Source organism: Melozone crissalis, unplaced genomic scaffold (assembly GCF_028551555.1).
Source record: "Melozone crissalis strain CALT ecotype California unplaced genomic scaffold, PUWL_Pcris_2 ptg000323l_1, whole genome shotgun sequence".
Taxonomy (NCBI): Eukaryota; Metazoa; Chordata; class Aves; order Passeriformes; family Passerellidae; genus Melozone; species Melozone crissalis.
Genome location: NW_026536074.1, coordinates 421,051 through 444,586, shown reverse-complemented (window position 1 = coordinate 444,586; position 23,536 = coordinate 421,051). Strand labels below are relative to the sequence as shown.

General features: G+C 56.9%; 1 protein-coding gene across 1 annotated transcript; it reads right to left on the bottom strand.

Annotated features, from left to right (window-relative positions):
- Positions 1–1,188: 1,188 nt before the first annotated feature.
- ITGA10 (integrin subunit alpha 10) lies at positions 1,189–23,318 on the bottom strand. Its single transcript, XM_054294784.1, has 30 exons — positions 23,276–23,318; positions 22,453–22,564; positions 21,347–21,444; positions 20,464–20,576; positions 19,404–19,518; positions 19,206–19,333; positions 18,306–18,454; positions 17,239–17,353; positions 16,959–17,130; positions 16,812–16,885; positions 15,625–15,772; positions 14,634–14,782; positions 14,409–14,552; positions 13,428–13,631; positions 12,383–12,513; positions 11,577–11,746; positions 10,805–10,947; positions 10,357–10,467; positions 10,174–10,259; positions 9,954–10,095; positions 9,090–9,182; positions 8,304–8,380; positions 8,115–8,198; positions 7,906–7,990; positions 6,152–6,265; positions 5,992–6,066; positions 4,374–4,487; positions 3,484–3,576; positions 2,258–2,371; positions 1,189–1,263 (listed from the first exon to the last, which is right to left on the bottom strand). Exons 1-30 carry the CDS (start codon positions 23,316–23,318, stop codon positions 1,189–1,191), a joined length of 3,471 nt encoding a protein of 1,156 aa, XP_054150759.1.
- Positions 23,319–23,536: the final 218 nt, after the last annotated feature.

The window sequence follows — 23,536 nt, the reverse complement described above, 5'->3', positions numbered from 1 at the left end:
TGGGATTTTTCCTCGTGGTATCCACAGGCAGCCCTGGGGGGGACATTGTGACCCCATCCCTCGTGTCAGGGGGGGAAAAGTTCCCAAACCCCTTGGGCTCGGTGGCTCCACGGCCACGGGGATTTAATTCCTGATTTTCTTTGCTCTTCCGTCCAATAAAGGCCTTTCTCAAAGAATTCCCTTTCTCAATTAATGAATTCCCTTTCTCAATTAATGAATTCCCTTCTCAAAGAATTCCCTTTCCCAATGAATAAATTCCCATTCCCAATGAATTCCCTTTCTCAATTAATGAATTCCCTTTCTCATTGAATTGCCTTTCTCAAGGAATTAATTCCCTTTCCCAAATAATTCCATTGCCAATCAATTCCCTTTCTCAATAAATCCCCATTCCCAGTGAATTCCCTTTCCCAAAGAATTCCCTTTCTCATTGAATCCCCTTTCCCAATAAATCCCCATTCCCAAATAATCCCCATTCCCAAATAATCCCCTTTCCAATGAATTCCCAACTCATCCTTGGAGCTGGGAAAGGGAGGAAGGAGCTTGGGGTGAGTGAGGGCAGAAACCAGCTCATAAAAAGCTTTTTTTGGGAAGGAAAACCCTGATTTGCTGAATTTGTCCCCAGAGGAGGAGATCCAAACACCTCCTGCTGTTGGGGACACTTTGTGGGACACAGGGACACCCCAGTCCTGAGGCAGGAGGGGATTTTTTGGGGAAATCCAGCTGGATTTATAAATTTATCCCAGTGCTTTTCTCTCATATCCAGCCCCCCTGATAATGGAGATTTCTGGGAGGAATTCCTGCTCCCACTTCTTCCCTTTTCCACATGCTGCTGGAAATGAGGAATTCCAAGATTCCTGATCCTCAAAATCCTGGATTTGAGCCTGGATTTGAGTGGGGGGCTGGGATTTGGGTCTCCCCCTCCCCTCTGTGTCAGATTTGGGACAATTCCAGGTTTTTTCCCCCCTGGATGAAGGAGAATTCCTGCTCCCAGTTCCACAGGCCGGAGCTTTATTGCTGGAGCTGCTCCATCCATCCCATCCCATCCATTCCCACTTTTCCCTGTCCCACATTTCCCCTGCTCCATCCCCGGGGCTGCTCCCGGTCCCTGCACCGGCCCCAAACCCCGGGATGGGACCCACGGGGACATTGCTGGGTGTCCTGGTGCCACCAGCGGCGCTGTCACCTCGCTCAGGGCTCTTCATCCTCGTCCTGCTCCTCCTCCTCCTCCTCCTGGGAGGGCTTCGGGTGGGAGAAGAATCCCAGCTGGGGAGAGGGATGGGAATGGGAATGGGAATGGGAGTGGGAATGGGAATGGGGACCCATCCCTCACCCTGGGGGTGACATCGTGACCCTCCCAAGGTGACATCGTGACCACCCCAGGGTGACATCATGGCCCCCCACCCCACCCAGGTGGCATCGGAACCCTCCCCCAGGGTGACATCATGGCCCTCCCAAGGTGACATTGACATTGCCACCCTCCCCCAGGGTGACATCGTGACCCTCCCAAGGTGACATTGACATTGCCACCCTCCCCCAGGGTGACATCATGGCCCTCCCAAGGTGACATTGACATTGCCACCCTCCCCCAGGGTGACATCATGGCCCTCCCAAGGTGACATTGACATTGTCACCCTTCCAAGGTGACATCACGGGCCCCCACCCTGCCCAGGTGGCATCAGAACCCTCCCCAAGGTGACACCATGCCCCCACCTCAGTGTCACCCCAAGGGGCCACTGTGCCCTCCCTCAGTGTCACCCTCTGTGTCCCCTCAGTGTCACCCCAAGGTGCCAAAGTGCCACCCCTCGGTGCCACCATGTCCCCTCCCATTGATGCCCCCTCCAGGTGCCACCGTGCCCCCCGTCAGTGTCACCCTTCGATGCCACCTCAAGGTGCCACCATGCTCCCCCCTTGATGTCACCCCTCAGTGCCACTGTGCCTCCTCCCTACCTCAATGTCACCTCAAGGTGCCACTGTGCCCCTCTCCTTGACGTCACCCCTTGGTGCCACTGTGTGCCCTCCCGTGGTGTCACCCCTCAGTGCCCCTGCTCTGTGCCACCATGCCTCTCCCTCGGTGTCACCCCAAGGTGCCACTGTGCCCCTTCCCCTCTGTGCCACCGTGTCCCCTGTCAGTGCCACCGTGTCCCCTCCCATCGGCGTCACCGCTTGGTGCCACCCTTTGTGTGACCCCTCGGTGCCACCGTGCCCCCCTCGGTGCCACCCCCCGGTGTCCCCCCCGGTGTCCCCGGTGTCCCCTCACCCTCCAGAGGCCGAGGCTGAGCAGGGCCAGCAGCAGGAGCCCCCCCAGGGCGCTGCCCCCCAAAATCCACAGGGACACCGGGGGCCGCCGCGCCCGCAGCACCTCCAGCACCAGCTGGGACCAGAGATTGGGGGGAAAAATGGGAAATTTGGGGGGATTTGGGGGAGAAATGGGGGATTTGGGGTGAAAAAATGGGAATTTAGGGGGGAAAAATGGGGAATTTAGGGGGGGAAATGGGGATTTGGGGGGAAAGACAGGATTGAGGTGGAGAAATGGAATTTGGGGGGAAATGGGGATTTGGGGGGAAATGGGGAATTTGGGGGGAAATGGGGATTTAGGGGGGAAATGGGGAATTTGGGGGGAAATGGGGAATTTAGGGGGGAAATGGGGATTTGGGGTGAAAAAATGGGAATTTAGGGGGGAAAAATGGGAATTTAGGGGGGGAAATGGGGATTTAGGGGGAAATGGGGAATGTGGGGGGAAATGGGGATTTGGGGGGAAATGGGGATTTGGGGGGAAAGACAGGATTGAGGTGGAGAAATGGAATTTGGGGGGAAATGGGGATTTGGGGGGCGAAATGGGGATTTGGGGGGAAATGGGGAATTTGGGGGGAAATGGGGAATTTAGGGGGAAATGGGGAATTTTGGGGGGAAATGGGAATTTAGGGGGAAATGGGGAATTTTGGGGGGAAATGGGAATTTAGGGGGGGAAATGGGAATTTAGGGGGGAAATGGGATTGGGGGGGGGGAAATGGGGATTTGGGGATAAAATGGGAATTTGGAATTGGGGGGAATTTGGGGAAAATGGGGGTTTGGGGGGGGGGAATGGGAAATTGTGGGGGGCAAACGGAGTTGGGAGGGAAAATGGGGAATTTGGGGAGAAAAATGTGAATTTGGGGGGAAAACGGGGATTTGGGGGGAAAAATAAATAGGGAATTTGGGGGGAAGAACAGGATTGGGGTGAGAAATGGGGAATTTGGGGGGAAAGGGGGAATTTGGGGGGAAAAAGGGAAATTTAGGGGGGAAAATGGGGGATCTGAGGGAAAATATGGGGATGGGGGAAAGGGAATTTGGGGGAGAAAACCAGGATTGAGAGGTGGGAAAAAAGGAGTTTGGGGAGGGGAAAATGGGGAATTTGGGGGGAAAAATGGGAATTTAGGGGGAAAGACAGGATTGAGGTGGGGAAATGGAATTTGGGGGGCAAATGGGGAATTTTGGGGGTCCCACCTCCCTGCGCTGCGCCCCCTCCTCCAGCACAAAGAGCCCCCCCTCAACCCCCAGCCAGACACTGCTGATGATCCTCAGGCTCCTGAATTTCACCTGGGGTGGGAAAGGGAATCACAAACATCTTAGAATTCAATAAAATAATAGTAAAATTCAATAAAATAATAGTAAAATTCAATAAAATAATAGTAAAATTTAAAAAATAACAGTAAAATTAAATAAAATAATAATAGAGTTAAATATAACAATAACAAAATTAAATCCAATAATAATAAAGTTAAATAAAACAAATTAAATAAAATAATAGTAAAGTTAAGTAGAGTTAAATGTAATAGTAGTAAACTTAACTACAATAATAACATGAAATAAAATAATGATAAAATTCAATAAAATAATAAAATTAAGTACAATAATAACATTAAATAAACTAATAACAAAATTAAATAAAATAATAAATTTAAATACGATAATAACATGAAATAAAGTAATAATAAAATTAAATAAAACAATGATAGAATTAAATACAATAATAACAACATTAAATAAATTAATAAGATAAAACAATAAAATAAACTAATAATAAAATTCAGTAAAATAATAATAAAATACAATAACATAATAAAATTAAATAAAACTAAAACCAAAAATTTAAATACAATAATTAAATTAAATAAAAATTAAATAATGGAATTCAATAAAACAACAAAATGCAATATAATAGAAGTAAATAAAATTATAAAATTCATTTTTTAAAATCATATTTTTTAAATTATCATTCTTATAAAAATCTAAAAATAAACCCAATTCTTTTTCCTTATTGTAAATTTTTTTTTTTTTTAATTTAATCTATTTAATAGAATTTATTCAGGGGCTCCCCCATTCCCCGCGCTCACCCCGCTGAAGGCGCCCTCGTGCAGCCGCAGCCGGAGCTCGATGGAGGCGCCCCCGCCCCGCCCCAGCCCGGCCAGGCCGCAGCTCAGCCCCCGGCAGCGGCTGCTGGAGCAGTCCTGGGGGGCAGAGACAGTGGGGAGCCCCCCGAAACACCCGGGGTGCGGTGAAGATCCCGCCTGAACCCCCCAAAATATCCTGGGAGTGGTGGGGATCCCGCCTGAACCCCCAAAATATCCTGGGAGTGGTGGGGATCCCGCCTGAACCCCCAAAATATCCTGGGAGTGGTGGGGATCCCGCCTGAACCCCTCAAAATACCCCGGGGTGGGGTGAAGATCCCCTTGAACCCCCCAAAATACCCCGGGGTGGGGTGAAGATCCCCTTGAACCCCCCAAACCCCCTGGGAGTGGTGGGGACCACCATGAACACCCCAAAATACCCTGGCGTGGGGTGAAGATCCCCCTGAACCCCCCAAATTCCCTGGGAGTGGTGGGGACCACCCTGAACACCCCAAAATACCCCGGGGTGGGGTGAAGATCCCCTTGAACCCCCCAAATTCCCTGGGAGTGGTGGGGATCACCCTGAACACCCCAAAATACCCCGGGGTGGGGTGAAGATCCCCCTGAACCCCCCAAACCCCCTGGGAGTGGTGGGGATCACCCTGAACACCCCAAAATACCCCGGGGTGGGGTGAAGATCCCCCCCGAATCCCCCAAAATATCCTGGGAGTGGTGGAGACCACCCTGAACACCCCAAAATACCCAGGGTGGGGTGAAGATCCCCCTGAACCCCCCAAATTCCCTGGGAGTGGTGGGGACCACCCTGAACACCCCAAAATACCCCGGCGTGGGGTGAAGATCCCCCATGAATCCCCCCAAATCCCCCTGAAGTGAGGATCCCCCTGAAACCCCCCCCAAACCCCAGGATGGGGATCCCCCCTGAAACCTCCAAATCCCCTGGAAATGGTGGGGATCCCCTCTGAACCCCCCAAAATACCCCGGGGTGCGGTGAAGATCCCCCCTGAATCCCCCAAAACCCCCTGGGAGTGGTGGGGATCCCCCCTAGAAACCTCAAAACCCCTGAACCCTCCAAATCCCCTGGAAATGGTGGGGATCCCCCCTGAACCCCCCAAATCCCCCTGGAGTGGGGATCCCTCTGAACCCCCAAAATCTCATGGGAGTGGTGGGGATCCCCCTGGACCCCCCACATGCACCGGGATGGGGATCCCCCCTGAACCCCCCAAATCCCTGAACCCCCCAAACCCCCCTCCTAAACCCCCCAAATCTCCAGAGTTTTGGGGGTCCCCCTTGAAACTTCCAAATCCCTGAACCCTCCAAATCTCCGCAGTTTTGGGGACCCCCCTGGAGTTTTGGGGACTCCCCTGAAGCCCCCTGGAGTCTTGGGGACCCATCTGGGATTTTGGGGACCTCCCTGAAGTTTTGGAGACCCCCCCTGAACCCCCTTGGAGTTTTGGGGACTTCCCTGAATTTTTGTGGACCCCTCTGGAGTTTTGGGGACCACCCTGGAGTTTCGGGGACCCCCTTGAACCCCCTGGAATTTTGGGGACCCCCCTGGAGTTTTGGGGACCCCCCAAACCCCCCTTGGGGTCACATCCAGCCCTACCAGCCTCTCGCTGTGCCGCAGCTCCTCGGGGGGCACCGGGGTGCCCTCGCTGGGGGGGTGCAGCCTGCAGGAGGCCTGGGGGGGCACAGGGGGGGCTCAGGGGGCACCAGCACAGGGGGGACCCCCCCGAGCCCCCCCCCCAGGTGTCCCCCAGACTCACATTGGCAGCCAGGAGCTGGGTGACAGACAGGATGGGGGCCCCGCGGTGGCCCAGGGCGGGCAGGGCCATGTGCAGGGTGAGGTTCTGCAGGGGGTGGCACCCCAAATTCTGCACCTGGGTGGGGAGGGGGCAAGGTGAGCGCCACCAAAGCCATGAGGAGCATCTCAAACTGTCCCACCGAAGCCATGAGGAGCAGCTCCAAAATGTCCCACCAAAGCCATGAGGAGCATCTCAAACTGTCCCACCGAAGCCATGAGGAGCATCTCAAAATGTCCCATCAAAGCCATGAGGAGCATCTCCAAAATGTCCCACCAAAGCCATGAGGAGCATCTCAAAATGTCCCACCAAAGCCATGAGGAGCATCTCCAAAACGTCCCACCAAAGCCATGAGGAGCATCTCAAAATGTCCCACCAAAGCCATGAGGAGCATCTCCAAAATGTCCCACCAAAGCCATGAGGAGCATCTCCAAAATGTCCCATCAAAGCCATGAGGAGCATCTCCAAAATGTCCCATCAAAGCCATGAGGAGCATCTCCAAAATGTCCCACCAAAGCCATGAGGAGCAGCTCCAAAATGTCCCAAAGCCATAAGGAGCATCTCAAAATGTCCCATCAAAGCCATGAGGAGCATCTCAAAATGTCCCACCAAAGCCATGAGGAGCATCTCCAAAATGTCCCACCAAAGCCATGAGGAGCAGCTCCAAAATGTCCCACCAAATCCTTGAGGAGCATCTCCAAACTGTCCCACCAAAGCCATGAGGAGCATCTCAAAAGGTCCCACCAAAGCCATGAGGAGCAGCTCCAAAATGTCCCACCAAAGCCACGAGGAGCATCTCAAAATGTCCCATCAAAGCCATGAGGAGCAGCTCCAAACTGTCCCACCAAAGCCATGAGGAGCAGCTCCAAACTGTCCCACCAAAGCCATGAGGAGCATCTCAAAATGTCCCACCAAAGCCATGAGGAGCAGCTCCAAACTGTCCCACCAAAGCCATGAGGAGCATCTCCAAAATGTCCCACCAAAGCCACGAGGAGCATCTCCAAAATGTCCCACCAAATCCTTGAGGAGCATCTCCAAAATGTCCCACCGAAACCATGAGGAGCTCCTCCAAAGTGTCCCACCAAATCCCTGAGGAGCATCTCCAAACTGTCCCACCAAATCCCTGAGGAGCTCCTCCAAATCCCTGAGGAGCATTTCCAATATGTCACACCAAATCCATGAGGAGCTCCTCCAAAATGTCCCACCAAAACCCTGAGGAGCCTTCTCCAAACTCACCACCAAATCCTTCTAAAATGTCCTACCAAGTCCACGAGGAGGATCTCCAAAATGTCCCACCCAATCCCTGAGGAGCATCTCCCAACTCTCCCGCCAAATCCTTGAGGAGCTCCTCCAAACTGTCCTACCAAGTCCCTGAGGAACCCCTCCAAAATGTCCCACCAAATCCCTGAGGAGCATCCCTGTCCACCAAAGCCATGAGGAGCATCTCCAAAATGCCCCACCAAAGCCATGAGAAGCATCTCTAAAATGTCCCACCGAAACCATGAGGAGCTCCTCCAAAGTGTCCCACCAAACTGTCCCACCAAATCCCTGAGGAGCATCTCCAAACTGTCCCACTGAATCTATGAGGAGCCACTCCAAAATGTCCCACCAAATCCGTGAGGAGCATCCCTGTCCACCAAAGCCCCTCGGGACCTCCCAGACCGCTCTCCCCCCAATCATCATCATCATCATCATCATCATCATCATCATCTCCTCACCTTGAGCGTGGTGGTGAACTCGGGGCCGGGGCTGGAGCTGAAGGTGCCCAGGGGGTGCAGCTCATAGCGGGGCAGGTTGGTGGCACTGGGGGGACACGGAGGGGTCACATCCATGGTGGGTGACCCCATCAGTGACCCCCCCACTGCGCAGGTCGGTATTTTTGGGGGGTCCCCTCCCTCCTGGGTGTCCCCGACGCCCCCAGCCCCACCTGGACAGGAACACGTTGGCCTCGTAGCGGATGGGCACCGACAGCTCCACCACGTTGTCCTGCGGTGTCACCTCCCTGCTGTCACTGCATGGGGGGTGTGGGGACACTCAGGAGTGTCCCCAAATTCCGGCCACGCCCCCTGGGTGTGGCTCCACCCCCCAGGGCTCAGCCCCGCCCCTCAGCCCTCACCTGGTGGCCCTGAGCGTGAGCTCGGCGCGGTCCCGCAGGACGGAGCAGCTGAACTCCAGCTCCAGCGTGAAGGACACCTGGGGGTCAGGGGGGTTGGGGGGTCTGGGGGGTTTGGGGGGCACCGAGGGGGTTTGGGGGACAGGGATCCTCCTCGGGGATTGGGTGGGACAGTTTGGAGGAGATCCTCAAGGATTTGGTAGGACAGTTTGGAGGGATTTGGTGGGAGAGTTTGGAGGGGTTTCTCAGGAATTTGGTGGAGAATCTGGAGGAGCTCCTCAGGGATTTGGTGGGACATTTTGGAGAAGCTCCTCAAGGATCTGGTGAAGAGTTTGGAGAGGTTCCTCATGGATTTGGTGGGACATTTTGAAGGAGCTCCTCAGGGATTTGGTGGGAGAGTCTGGAGGAGCTCCTCATGGATTTGGTAGGACAATTTGGAGGAGATCCTCAGGGATTTGGTGGGACATTTTGGAGGAGATCCTCAGGGATTTGGTGGGACAATTTGGAGGGATTTGGTGGGACAGTTTGGAGGAATTCCTCATGGATTTGGTGGGACATTTTGAAGGAGCTCCTCAGGGACTTGGTGGAGAGTTTGGAGGAACTCCTCAAGGATTTGGTGAAGAGTTTGGATGGGCTCCACATGGATTTGGTGGGACAGTTTGTAGGAGCTCTTCAGGGATTTGGGCTCCCCCAGGCTGTACCAGGAGCACGAGGCTGGGGAAGGAGGCGTTCCCCGGGGGTTCCCCGGGGGTCTCTCGGGGGTTCCCTGGGGGTTCCCCGGGGTCCTACCTTGGCCTGCGAGCGGAACACGGGGTACCCCACGCTGCAGCGCCGGCGCTGCCCCCCCAGGGCCGAGCACTCCAACTTCACCGAGCTGGGCTCCTGCGGGGGGGACACCACGGGGACATGGAGCTGGGGGGCTGGGGACACCGGGAGGTGACAGCAATGGAGCCCTGGAGGCCACGGGGGACCAACAGAACATGATCTGACACCTGGGAGAGGTTGGGGACACCATGGACCCCCCCCCCGACCCCCTTAAAATGGGGAAATGGGTTTGGGGACCCAATGGACTCCAACCCATCCCACCAGCAACGGGTTGGGACAAGAATGACCCAGAGGTTCTCCAAAGACCTGGGTCTCCATCTTTACCCGGGTGGGGGAGTTTGGAGGAGCTCCTCATGCACTTAGTGGGACATTTTGGAGGAGCTCCTCAGGGATTTGGTGGGACAGTCAGGAGGGGCTCCTCAGGAATTTGGTGGGACAGTTTGGAGGAGCTCCTCATAGATTTGGTAGAACATTTTGGAGGAGCTCCTCAAGGATTTGATGGCAGAGTTTGGAGGGGCTCCTCATGGATTTGGTGGGACAGTTTGGGAGAGTTACTCAGGAATTTGGTAGGACAGTTTGAAGGAGCCCCTCATAGATTTGGTGGGATATTTTGGAGGTGCTCCTCATGGATTTGGTGGAGAATTTGGATGAGCTCCTCATGTACTTGGTGGAAATTTTGGAGGGGTTCCTCAGGGATTTGATGGGACATTTTGAAGGGGTTCCTGAGGAACTTGGTAGGGCTCCTCATGGATTTGGTGGGACAGTTTGGATGGGTTCCTCAGGGACTTGGTGGGGCTCCTCAGGGATCTGGGCTCCCCCAGGCTGTACCTGGAGCACAAGGCTGGAGAAGTGGAGGTTCCCAGGCAGCTGCAGCCACAGGCTGGCGTTGTAGGCGTTCTCCTTGCGGTTCTCCAGCTCCACCTCCACCAGCATCCTCCTCCGGCCCTTCCTCAGGACGTGGGGGCTCTGCCTGGGGGCCAGGGGGGTCACAGAGCGCTTCTGGCATCCCAGGGACACCATGGGGACACTGGGGGGACACCAGGGCTACCTGGAGCCCACGATGTCCGTGGTGGCCTTGAGCACCAGGTCGGTGACGCACTCGTCGTCGTCGCCGCAATCCTTGAAAAACGGGATCTGGAAGGAGACAGGGGGGGATCCTGGTGTGATCCCAATGTGATCCCAGTGCCCGGGGGCGATCCCAGTGCCCGAGCACACCCCTCCCAGTACACACCAGTTTGCGGAGGGAGGTGGGAGACGCCTCATCCAGCACGGAGCCGCTGGCGGCCTCATCCAGCGCCCAGGTGAGGCTGAGGCTGAGGGGCCGCAGGTAATCCGAGGTGTCCTGCACAAACGGGGGGGTCCCGTCAGCCTCACCCGGGCGGGACCCCGGGAATGGGGCCGGGAGGAGCCCATGAGGGCCAGGAAGAGCCCCATGGGCCGGGAGGAACCCCTGAGGGCCGGGAGGAGCCCCTGAGGGCCGGGAGGGGCCCATGAGGGCCGGGAGGAACCCCTGAGGGCTGGGAGGGGCCCATGAGGGCCGGGAGGAGCCCATGAGGGCCGGGAGGGGCCCCCGAGGGCCAGGAAGAGACCCATGGGCCGGGAGGAACCCCTGAGGGCCGGGAGGGGCCCCCGAGGGCCGCGAGGAACCCCTGAGGGCCGGGAGGAGCCCCAGGACTGACCAGGACGTGGAAGGGGACGCGGGCGCAGCTCTGCCGGCCCAGCGGGAGCTCCACGCGGCGCTGCAGCAGCCGGCGGGCACCGGAGTCGAAGGCGGCTCGGGATCCCGGGCCCCGCTCCTCCAGGGACACGTTGTACCGGAGAGCTGCGGGACAGGGCCGGGTCAGGGCCGGGAGAGCGGCGAGACAGGGGGCTGCTCCGGTGGGAGGGACTCGGGGAAACCCGGGGATGCTCCAGGGACACTGCCGGGGATGCTCCAGGGACACTGCCAGGAGCCTTTGGGATGCTCCAGGACTCTTTGGGATTCTCTGGGATGTTTCTGAGGTGCTCCAAGGACACTCCCAGGACCCTTTGGGATGCTCCAGGAATGTTCCTGGAACGCTCCAAGATCCTTTGGGTTGGTCCAGGACCTTTTGGGATGCTCTGGAATGCTCCAGGAGCCTTTGGGATGCTCCAAAGATGTTCTGGGATGCCCCAGGAGCCTTTGGGATGCTCCAAAGATGTTCTGGGATGCCCCAGGACCCTTTGGGATGCTCTGGGATGCCCCAGGACCCTTTGGGATGCTCCGGGATGCCCTGGGATTCTCCCCACCCAGCCAGGGATGCTCCAGAGACGCTCTCAGAACCCTCTGGGTTGCTCCAGGACCCTTTGGGATGCTCTGGGATGCCCCAGGACCCTTTGGGTGGCTCCAGGACCCTTTGGGATGCTCAGGGATGTTTCTGGGGTGCTCCAGACACATCCCCCGGACCCCGCAGCCCCCAGGCCCGCACTCACCCACATCCATGCCCGGGGGGGCGCTGCGGGCGCGGCTCTGGGCGCGGAAGCAGAGGCGGGCGCGCAGGCACACGGCCCCGGAGCCGCCGCGCCGGCAGTTCCGCCGGGTGACGCTGACGGCCGCCGGCTCCACCGACACCGCCGCGGCCACCTGCAGGATCCAGCGGGACCTGCGGGCACGGCGACACCGGGCACGTCAGCGGGACCGCGCGGGGACAGGGTCTGGGAGCGTCCCGGGCTCTCACAAGGGGAAACTGAGGCACAGAGTGCCTCTCCTCCTGAATGTGCCCATGGTCATGTCCCCTGTTCTCGGGGTGTCCTTGTACATCTCCATGTTACTGTCCCTTCTCCATGTCCCCATTCCTGGGGTGTCCCTGTTCTTTCTCCATGTCCCTGTCCCCATTCCCAAGGTGTTCCTATCCCCATTCCCAGGGTGTCCCTATCCCTTCTCCATGTCCCCATTCCCGGAGTGTCCCTGTTCTTTCTCCATGTCCCTGTCCCCATTCCCAGGGTGTCCCTGTCTTTCTCCATGTCCCTGTCCCTTGTCCCTGTTCCCATTCTCGAGGTATCCCTGTCCCCATTCCTGGGGTGTCCCTGTCCCTCTCCATGTCCCCATTCCTGGGGTGTCCCTGTCTTTCTCCATGTTCCTGTCCCTTCTCCATGTCCCCATCTCTTCTCCATGTCCTTGTCCCCTCTCCATGACCCCGTCCCCATTCCCGGGGTATCCCTATCCCCATTCCCGTGGTGTCCCGGTCCCTTGTCCCCGTCCCCATCCCCAGGTGTCCCCACCCCTGTCCCCTGCTCACCGCAGCACCACGGCCGCCCCCTGCGCCCCCACGGCCACATCCACCAGTCCGTCCCCGTCCATGTCCGTCCGTCCGTCCACGCTGATCCCGAAGTACCGGAGGCTCCAGCCCAGCGCCGCCGCCTCGATGCGCTGCCAATGAGAATTTTAAATTTTTAATTTTTCATTTTTAAGCCCTTTTCTGGCCCAGAGATGGGGTGACTGAGAGGCTCAGTTGGTTTTATAAAATAGAATAAATAGTTTAAAATGTAAACTCTTAAAATGAAGTTAAATAAAATATGAAAGCAAGTAAAAATAAACTCGAGTAAACTAAAATCAAGTAAAATAAATACAAACTTTTATTCTAAAAGTTCTTAAAACTTTTGCTATATTTTCAGTCCCACGCGAAGGGTGAGACAATCCAGGTGTTATAATTCACGCCATCACAATCAGAAACTAATTATTTCTTAATTATTATACACTATAAGAGTGTCCTTTCTCCATGTCCCCATTCCTGAGGCGTCCCTGTGCCCTCTCCATGTCCCTGTCCCTTCTCCATATCCCTGATTTTGGGGTGTCTCTGTCCCTTCTCCATGTCCCTGGTTTTGGGGTGTCCCTGTCATTTCTTCATGTCCCTGTCCCCTCTCCATGTCCCTGATTTTGGGGTGTCCCCGTCCCTTCTCCATGTCCCTATTCCTGGGGTGTCTCTGTCCCCTCTCCATGTCCCTGTCCTTCTCCATGTCCCCATTCCTGGAGTGTCCCTGTACCCATTCCCAGGGTGTCCCTGTCCCTTCTCCATGTCCCTGATTTTGGGGTGTCCCTGTCCCTTCTCCAGGTCCCCATTCCTGGGCTGTCTCTGTCCCCTCTCCATGATCCTGTCCCTTCTCCATGTCCCCATTCCCGGGGTGTACCTCTCCTTTTTCCATGTCCCTGTCTCTTCTCCATGTCCCTGATTTTGGGGTGCCCCTGTCCCCTCTCCATGTCCCCATTCCCGGCATGTCCCAATCCATTGACAGTGTACCCCGGCCCCACCAGCGTTGTCACTGCCCCCCTCCCCGGTGTCTCACCTGTTTGCGCTGGGGCAGGAGGGTGCCCGGTGCCACGTGGAACACGTAGAGCGCCCCTCGGTGCCCGTCCTCCAGCGGGGCGCCCACCACGGCTCCGGCCAGCCCGTCCTGGCTCAGGTTGGGCACCGCGCCCAGGGCGGAGCCGAAGCGCGAATCCTGCGGCCTCGGCTCGGGGAGCAGCGACCCCGCGGGGCTCAGGCGCTCCTGGGGGTGCGGGGGGGCCCTCGGTACCCCCACGGGACGGGGACCCCCTCGTTGACACCGTGTTCCTGCAATCGCCCCAAATTCCCCCGGTACCCCCAAGGGACGGGCACCCCCTCATTGCCACCGTGTTCCTGCAATCGCCCCAAATTCCCCCGGTACCCCCAAGGGACGGGCACCCCCTCGTTGCCACCGTGTTCCTGCAATCGCCCCAAATTCCCCCGGTACCCCCACGGGACGGGCACCCCCTCATTGACACCGTGTTCCTGCAATCGCCCCAAATTCCCTCAGTCTCTCTGCATCCTGCTGATCCGCCCATCCCCTGCCCCTGTTCACCCCAGTTCCCCGTCCCTCTGACCTGTCCCACACCCCCAGATTCACCCCAGCCCCCTCACCTGCCCCACAGGTACACACAGACCCTCCCCTCACCCCTCACACCTGCCCCACACCCTCAGGCCCACCCCAGCCCCTCTCACCTGTCCCACCCGGTACACGCAGCCCCTCCCGGTACACGTAGCCCCTCCCAGTACACGTAGACCCTCCCGGTCTCACCTGTCCCACCCGGTACACGCAGCCGCTCCCGGTCTCACCTGTCCCACCCGGTACACGCAGCCCCTCCCGGTACACGCAGCCCCTCCCGGTCTCACCTGTCCCACCCGGTACACGCAGCCCCTCCCAGTCTCACCTGTCCCACGCGGTACACGCAGCCCCTCCCGGTACACGTAGACCCTCCCGGTCTCACCTGTCCCACCCGGTACACGTAGACCCTCCCGGTCTCACCTGTCCCACCCGGTACACGTAGACCCTCCCGGTCTCCCAGCTCTGCCCGCCCAGGTAGGAGGGCGCTGCCACCAACAGCAGCTCGCTGTCCCCATCTCCCTCCAGGTCCAGGGCCAGCACCTCGCTGCCGAAGTAGGAGCCGATCTGGGGGTGCAGGGGGCTGTGAGGCTGAGGGGGGACCCAAATACACCCCTCAAAACCCTCAGGGTCCCCAGCACCCCTCACCTGCTCCCCCGTTAACGCCTGGGCCACGGTCACGGTGCCCGTGGGGTCCAGCTGGAACAGCACCACCTTGCCCTTGTGCTGGAATCGGGGGGCGCCGGCCACCAAGAGGCGCTGCCCCCCCGGCAGCTGCAGCGAGGACACCGAGTACCCTGGGGGGACAGCGGGGTCAGAGGGGGGGACGGTCCTGGGGGGGCAGGGGGGTCCTGAATATCCGGGTTTGGGGCGTCCCCAGGGTACCCCAAATTGACAGGATATGGAGCATTCCCAGGGTACCAAAATATCTGGGTTTGGGGTGTCCCCAGGGCACCCCAAATATCCGGGTTTGGGGTGTCCCTGGAGTTCACCTGGGGCACCCCAAATATCCAGAACATGGAGAATCCCCATGGCACCCCAAATTTACAGGACATGGAGCATTTCTGTATTACCAAGCACCCCAAATACCCAAGTTTGGAGCACTCCTGGAGTATGGAGTGTCCCCAGGGCACCCCAAATATCCAGGTTTGGAGCATTCCCTGGAGTATGGAGTGTCCCCAGGGCACCCCAAATATCCAGGTTTGGAGCATTCCCTGGAGTATGGAGTGTCCCCAGGGCACCCCAAATATCCAGGTTTGGAGCATTCCCTGGAGTATGGAGTGTCCCCAGGGCACCCCAAATATCCATTCCATAGAGCATCCCCAGGGCACCCTAAATATCTAGGACATTTCTGTATCACCAAGGATCCCAAATATCCAGGACATGGAGCATCCTCCAGAGCACCCCAAATTTCCAGGACATTTCTGTATCACCAAGGATCTCAAATATCCAGGTCTGGAGCATCCTCAGGACACCCCAAATTCCCAGGACATTTCTGGCCCCCAAAAATACCCACTCCACAAAGCACCCCCACTTCACCCCTGATCTCTGGGCTGTGGAAAACCCCTGATTCACCCCAAATCTGGAGGGATTTGGAACCAAACCCATTCACCCCACAGCCCCCAGGGCTCCCCCGTACCCAGGTAGGCCGCGTGGTTCCGCAGCTGCAGCGGGAATTCCTCCTGGAACGCCGCTCGGGTCGGCACCACGCGCCCGCGCCGCCGCTCCTCCAGCACGCCCCCCTCCCAGCCGTGGGCTCCCACCATGCCAAAGAGGATCCCGTCCTGCTGGCAGGGGTGGGACACGTCACCTCAGTGCCCTCGGCGTCCCCAAACCCCCGTCAGATTGTCTGGAAAAATCCCCTTGCCCAGGATTTTCTCCTGGGAAGGTGAGAAGGCTCAGAGAAAAAGGAAAACAATAATTCTCTGATTTGCTTCTCCTGTGTTTTGCTCCTTTGGAATTTGTTTAGGGATTGTTTCATTGGTTTCATGAGAATTGTTTTTACTTAATGACCAATCACAGCCCCGCTGTGTCCTCAAGCCCTGCTGGCTCCATCACATTTTCTGGAAAATTCTCCTTGCCCAGGATTTTCTCCTGGGAAGATGAGAAGGCTCAGAGAAAAATGAAAACAATAATTCTCTAATTCGCTTCTCCTGTGTTTTGCTGCTTTGGAATTTGTTTGGACATTGTTTATCAACTGGTGATTGTTTCATTGGTTTCATGAGATTTGTTATTACTTAATGACCAATCACAGCCAAGTTGTGTCGAGGCTCTGGAAAGAGTCACGAGTTTTTCATGAGTATCTTTCCAGCCTTCTGTCTGTATCCTTTCTATATCCTTTAGTATAGCTTGGCTTAGTATTCTTTTATATAATAATAGTGTCATAAAATAATAAATTAATAAAATGATAAATTCTAAGAACATGGAGTCAGATTCATCATTTCCTTCCTGCCATGGGGCACCTCAACAATGTCACCCTGCCATGCCAGGGGTGAGATGGGTTCAGGGTTGTTTTCCACCTTTCCCACTGTGGTCACAACTTTCCCAAGACTGTGAGAAGCTCAGAGAAAAGAATTATAAACAATTCTTATCCTAACTTTCTGCACCTGGTGTTTGTGAACACGTGAATGCTCAAACATTAATGTGTGTGTTATGTGTATGTGTTAATGTATGTATATGTTAATGTGTGTTGGTTACCAAAGGTTACCTTCTTAATTAGCCAATGTTTTGATTAAAGGACCAATCAGAATATAAAAAGGAACTGGTGTCCTAATAAAGTGGATTTGGCCTTGTGGGTGATTTCTGCCACAGTAGGGACAGGATCACCTCGAGGTGGTGGATGGAAAAGCCGATCTGGGACATCTCCAGCTCGAAGGCGCTCTCGTTGTCCCCGTGGGTGCCTGAAAGAGGAGAAACGAGACTCAGCTCGTCCATCTGGAATCCCCAGCCCTTCCCACCATCCCAGCCCCAAACCAGCACCCTCCAGGCTGAAGATCCGATCTCCCAGAGCATCCACGATGTCGTTGAGGGCGGCCTCGTCCGTGACGTTGAAGAAATACTTCTCATCGGGGTCGCTGGCGATGAACTTGATCTCCCGGATGAAATCCTCGGGGTCCTGCTGCCTCCTCAGGTAATGCCCCAGCACCTGAGGGAGGGACAGGGCTCAGCAGGACCCCCGGGACCCGGGGGGACGCAGGGAGGGTGGCAGGGGCTCACGGCGATGGCGTAGCGGGTGACGTTGCGGCGCTCGCACTCGGCCAGCGCCGCGGGCAGCTCGTCCCCGTCGTGGGACTCCCCCGTCCGTCAGCACCAGCAGCAGCCGCGCGGCCCCCGGGCGCCCGCCCCGCGCCGGGCTGAACGAGTCGGTGCTGTGGGGAGGGATGGAGGGTGAGGGCCTGGGCAGCCCGTGGGGAGCTCTGCCCCAGGGCTGAGCCTGATGCCAGCCCTGACCCTGATCCCAGTCCTGATCCTAGCCCTGATCCCAGTCCCGGCCCTGACCCTGATCCCAGTCCTGACCCTGATCCCAGTCCTGACCCTGATTCCAGTCCTGATCCTAGCCCTGATCCCAGTCCTGACCCTGATCCCAGTCCTGATCCTAGCCCTGATCCCAGTCCCGGCCCTGACCCTGATCCCAGTCCTGACCCTGATCCCAGTCCTGACCCTGATTCCAGCCCTGACCCTGATCCCAGTCCCGGCCCTGACCCTGATCCCAGTCCTGACCCTGATCCCAGCCCTGATGCTGATCCCAGCCCTGATCCAGATCCCAGTCACAGCCCTGATCCTGATCCAGATCCCAGTCCCAACCCTGACCCCAATCCAAATCTTGACTTGATCCCAAACCCAATACCAATTCCAATCCCCATCCCAATTTAGACCTTAAACCCCAACTCTGACCCCAGCCCCAATCCCACCCCCACTGCCGATCCCGATCCTGCCCCCAACTTTGCCCCAAATCCCAGCCCAAATCCCACCCCGATCCCAGCCCCAACCCCATCCCGATCCTGCCCCCATCCCACCCCAATCCTGCCCCAAATTCCATCCCGATCTTGCCCCCAGTCCCATCCCAATCCCACACCAGAGCCCACCTCGATCCTGCCCCCAGTCTGCCCCCAATCCCACCCTGGTCCTGCCCCTGATCCCGCCCCAGAGCCCAGCCCAATCCTCCCGAATCCTGCTCCCAATCCCACCCCGATCCCACCTCCAATCCTGACCCAGTCCCACCCCAATCCCACGCCAATCTCACACCAATCCCAGCCCCGATCCTGACCCTGATCCCACCCCGATCTCGCCCCAATCCCCCCCGATCCCCCCCAATCCCACCATGCCTCCCGGATGGCCATGGCCGTCCTGGTCTCCCTCCCCTCCTGCCGGGTCAGGTTCCGCGCGGCCTCCAGCAGGCTCTGGGCTGTGGGGTGCTGCCCCAGCGCCCACTCCTGCACCAGGTGCTCCCCGTACTGCAGCACCCCAACCTGCAACGGGGAGGGTCAGAGCCCCAAAACATCCCCCAAATCCATGGGAACCCCCAAATCCCTCCGGTGCTGCCCTAATGCCCACTCCTGCACCAGGTGCTCCCTGTACTGCAGCACCGCAACCTGGAACAGGGACGGTCAGAACCCCAAAATATCCCCCAAACCCACAGGGAACCCCTAAATCCACAATGACATCCCTCAAACCCCCAGGGAACCCCAAATTCATGGGAACCCCAAATCCCCAAGGTGCTGCTCCTGCACCAGGTGCTCCCCATCCTGCAGCACCCCAACCTGGAACAGGGACAGTCAGAGCCAGAGAGAGCCCCAAAACCTCCCCCAAACCCACAGGGAACCCCAAACCCACAGGGAATCTCCAAATCCCCGAGGACCCCTCAAATCCCCAGGGTGATAATGGCATCACTCCAAGGACAATGCCATCACCCCAAGGGACAATGCCATCACTCAAAGGACAATGCCATCACCCCCAGGGACACCACCCCAACCCTGGGGACAGTCCCCTTGCCCTGGAGACGCCACCCCAGCCTTGGGGACACCATGGTGGCCAAGGTGCAACACCAGGTGCCATCACCCCAAGGCTGGCATCACCCCAGGGACAATGCCATCATCCCAAGGACAATGCCATCACCCCAAGGGACAATGCCATCACCCCAGGGACAACAGCACTGCTCTGAGACAGTCCCCTTGCCCTGGGGACACCGTCCCAGCCCCGGTGACACCGTGGTGGCCTGACCTGTGTCTGCCCCGGCCCGATGAAGAACCGTTCCAGAACATTCCCCAGGAAGGCCTGCACCTCCTCCCAGGGGTAGATGCTGTTGGAGCCGTCCAGGAGCACCACGATGTCCATGAAGGTGGAGCAGCCTGGCAGGGGACACGGTGACACCGGGGGTGGCAGGGCCCGGGGGCTCCCAGGAGGTGCCACCCCACTCACGCTGGGCCGTGGGGGCCATGGTGGCCACCAGCTGCAGCTCCTGGTCCAGCTGGACGCAGCGGCCGGAGCTGAACACGGAGGTGCCGCATTGCTGGGACCACAGCGGGGCACAGGCCTGGGGGGCGAGGGGACAGAGGTCACAGCAGGGACATCACTGCCATCCTCCCGCCACCCCCTGCCTCAGTTTCCCCACCCCTGACTCAGTTTCCCCCTCCCTTCTCCCCTTTTCTGCCTCAGTTTCCCCCACCCACCCTCGGTCTCCTTCTTCCCCTCCTCAGTTTCCCATTCCTCCATCTAGTTTCTCCTTTCCTGCCTCAGTTTCCCCTTTCCCACCTCACTGCCCCATTCCTGCCTCAGTTTCCCCATTCCCGCCTCAGTTTCCCCTTTCCTCCTTCATTTTCCCCACTCCTGCCTCAGTTTCCCCGCCCCTGCTTCAGTTTCCCCTTTCCCACCTCACTGCCCCCATTCCTGCCTCAGTTTCTCCTTTCCCGCCTCTGTTTCCCCATTCCTGCCTCAGTTTCCCTTTTCCAACCTCAATTTTCCCACTCCTGCCTCAGTTTCCCCTTTCCCACCCCCTCCTCACCTTTCCTCCCTCATTTTCCCCATTCCTGCCTCAGTTTCCCCCATTCCAACCTCAGTTTCCCCTTTCCTGACCCCTCCCCACCATTCCTGCCTCAGTTTCCCTTTTCCAACCTGAATTTTCGCCTCTCCTGCCTCAGTTTCCCCATTCCTGACTCATTTTCCCCCTCCCTGCTTCAGTTTCCTTTTCCCCACCCCTTTTCCCCCCCTCCCCACCTTTCCTGCCTCAGTTTCCCTTTTCCTCCTTCAGTTTCCCCACTCCTGCCTCAGTTTCCCCTTTTCCACCCCCTCCCCACCTTTCCTGCCTCAGTTTCCCCACCCCTGCTTCAGTTTCCCCTTTCCCGCCTCACTGCCTCCATTCCTGCCTCAGTTTCTCCTTTCCCGCCTCAGTTTCCCCACTCCTGCCTCAGTTCCCCTTTCCCACCCCCTCCCCACCTTTCCTGCCTCAGTTCCCCGGCCGTGCCTCAGTTTCCCCGCTCACCACCAATCCCCCGTCCCGGACTCGGCCAGGGTCATGCCCAGGTGCCCGCGCTGCTGCTGAGCCACGGAACCGCAGCGCCTTGGGGACAGCGGGGACAGAAAGGGGGTGAGCGCCTCGGGGGGGACCCCAAAACCTCAGCAGGGTCTGGGGTGTGTGGGGACCCCCAGAGTGCAGCACCCCCACTTGGAACGGGGAGGGTCAGAGCCAGAGGGAGCCCCAAAATATCCCCTAAACCCACAGGGAACCCCTAAACCCACAGGGACATCCCCCAGACCCCCAAGGAACCCCCAAATTCACAGGGACCCCCAAACTCACGGGGAACCCCCAAATCCAGAGGGGCGTCCCTCAAATCCACAGGGAATCCCCAAACCCCCAGAAATCCCAAAGTCACAGGGACCCCCAAACCCTCAGGGAAACCTCAAACCCCTAGGGTACCCTCAGACCCCCAGGACCCCCAAATCCCCAGGGAATCCCCAAAAACCCCCAGGGACCCCCCCAAATTTCACCCCCAAGGACCCCCAAACCCCCATGGAACCCCCCCAAACCCCAGGGACCCCCAAATTCCCCCCTCCCCGTGGCTACCGAGGTTGGCCTTGCACAGGAGGAGTTTTGGGCTCCCACGTGGGACACCTCAAACCCCCAGGGAACCCCAAAACCCCCAGAAACCTCAAAGTCCACAGGGACCCCTTAACCCACAGGGACCCCTCAAATCCACAGCGACCCCCCAAATCCACAGGGAACCCCCAAACCCACAGGGAACCCTCAAAGTCCCAAGGAAACCTCAAATCCCCAGAAACCCCAAAGTCCACAGGGACCCCCAAATCCCCATGGAACCCCCCCAAACCCCCAGGGACCCCCCAAATTCCCCCCTCCCCGTGGGTACCGAGGTTGGCCTTGGCGCAGGAGGAGTTTGGGGGTCCCATGTGGCACCTGTAGATGTCCCCTCGGCCGTCCCCGTCCCACGGGGCCCCCACCAGCAGCCTGAGGGGACAAAATGGCGGGGGGGGGGGGGGGGGTGTGACACAGAGGGGACACCGAGGGTGCCACCACCCCCTCCCCTCCCCCAGCACGGCTTTGGCCACGGTTTTTTTGACTTTTTTTGACTTTTTTTGACTTTTTTCTGGGGGGTGGGCGCCGTGCCAGGCTGCGCCGCCCACGCCTGTCTGCCTGTCTGTCCGTCCGTCTGTCTGTCCGGCCGCAGCCTCCTGCTCCTCCGTGCTTCCCCTGCCCAGCCTCAAACCCCCCCTCCCTGCCTCAGTTTCCCCCTCCCTGCCTCAGTTTCCCCTTTCCTGCCTCAGTTTCCCCTTTCCCACCCCCTCCCCACCTTTCCTGCCTCAGGTTCCCCACTCCTGCCTCAGTTTCCCATTTTCCAATCTCAATTTCCCCTTCCTGACTCAGTTTCCCCTTTCTCACCCCCTCCTCACCATTCCAGCCTCAGTTTCCCCATTCCCCACTAAGTTTCTCCACTCCTGCCTCAGTTTCCCCTTTCCCATCTCACTGCCCCCTTTCCTGCCTCAGTTTCCCCACTCCTGCCCCATTTTTCCCCTTTCCAACCTCATTTTTTCCCCTCCCCTGCTTCAATTTCCCTTTCCCCACCCATTTTCCTCCTCTCCCCACCTCAACCTTGCCACTCCTGCCTCAGTTTCCCTTTTCCAACCTCAATTTCCCCACTCCTGCCTCAGTTTCCCTTTTCCAACCTCAATTTCCCCACTCCTGCCTCAGTTTCCCCTTTCCAACCTCAATTTCCCCACTCCCGCCTCAGTTTCCCCACTCCTGCCCCATTTTTCCCCTTTCCAACCTTTTTTTTTTCCCTTTCCCGCTTCAATTTCCTTTTCCCCACCCCCTTTTCCCCTTTCCCACCCCACCCCCACCTTTCCTGCCTCAGTTTCCCCCACTCCTGCCTCAGTTTCCCCATTTCCACCTCAATTTCTCATTCCTGCCTCAGTTTCCCCACCTTTCGTGCCTCAGTTTCCCCCGGCTCTCACTCACCACTTGTCCCCACCATTCCCCCACTGCAGCACCCGGTATCCAAACTGGGACTCCGCTGGCCCCTGGAACACCCTGGGAGTGCCCACGTCGATGTTGAACCCCTCAGCGACCCCTGCAGAGGTGGAAATTCCCTTTTTTGGCTTTTTTTTCCCCAAAAAAATCCCATTTAAAATGAGATTTTTCCACTAAAAATGAGATTTTTTTTCCATTAAAAATGAGATTTTTTTTTCCATTAAAAATGAGATTTTTTTTCCCATTAAAAATGAGATTTTTCTCCATTAAATTGTTTTCCCATTAAAAATAAGATTTTTTTCCCAATAAAAATAAGATTTTCCATTCAAATCTCCGGGTTTTGGTTCCTCTTAGGAATTCCCCTTCCCACCTTGAGCCCACCCTAAATTTGGTGTTTCCCCTTTAGCCCGGCCTAAATTCAAAGAGATTTTGGTGTTTTCTCCCTCAAAAATAAATTAGGAGGGGGAAAATGACCAAAATTGGTCAGTTTTAAAGGGATTTTGGTGTTTTTTCCCTCCAAAAAAATCTCAAAAATAAATTAAATGGGGGGAAATGACCAAAACTGGTGGATTTTAAAGGGATTTTGGCGTTTTCTCCCTCAAAAATAAATTAAATGGGGGGAAATTACCAAAATCGGTCAATTTTACCCCAAAATCCCCCCTGGAAATTCAGAGAGAAGGGAAGGAGGGAACCACGCGTGGCTGCACTCGGATTATTCAAACTCCCAGACCTTAATCCCAATTTTGGTCCCAATTTCAGCCCCAAAAAAGCCCCAAATTGCCCCAAATAAAATGGAATTTTTGGGTTTTACCTGGGAGCAGGATCAGGGCCAGGAGCAGCCCCACACCCCTCATGGCTGCAGCTCCAATTCTGACTGCAAACGGGACAAAAATCCCCGAGTTTGGGGTTTTTTTCCTCTTTTTTTTTTTTTTTTTTCAGTTTATTTTTCCCTCCTCCTTCATCCTCAATTGGCTGCTAAAAATAAATGTGGTTTTGGATGGGAGGGAGGCGAAATTTCAGGGAAAAAAAAAACCCAGCAAAGTGGTAAAAACACAGGGAAAAAAGGAAAAAT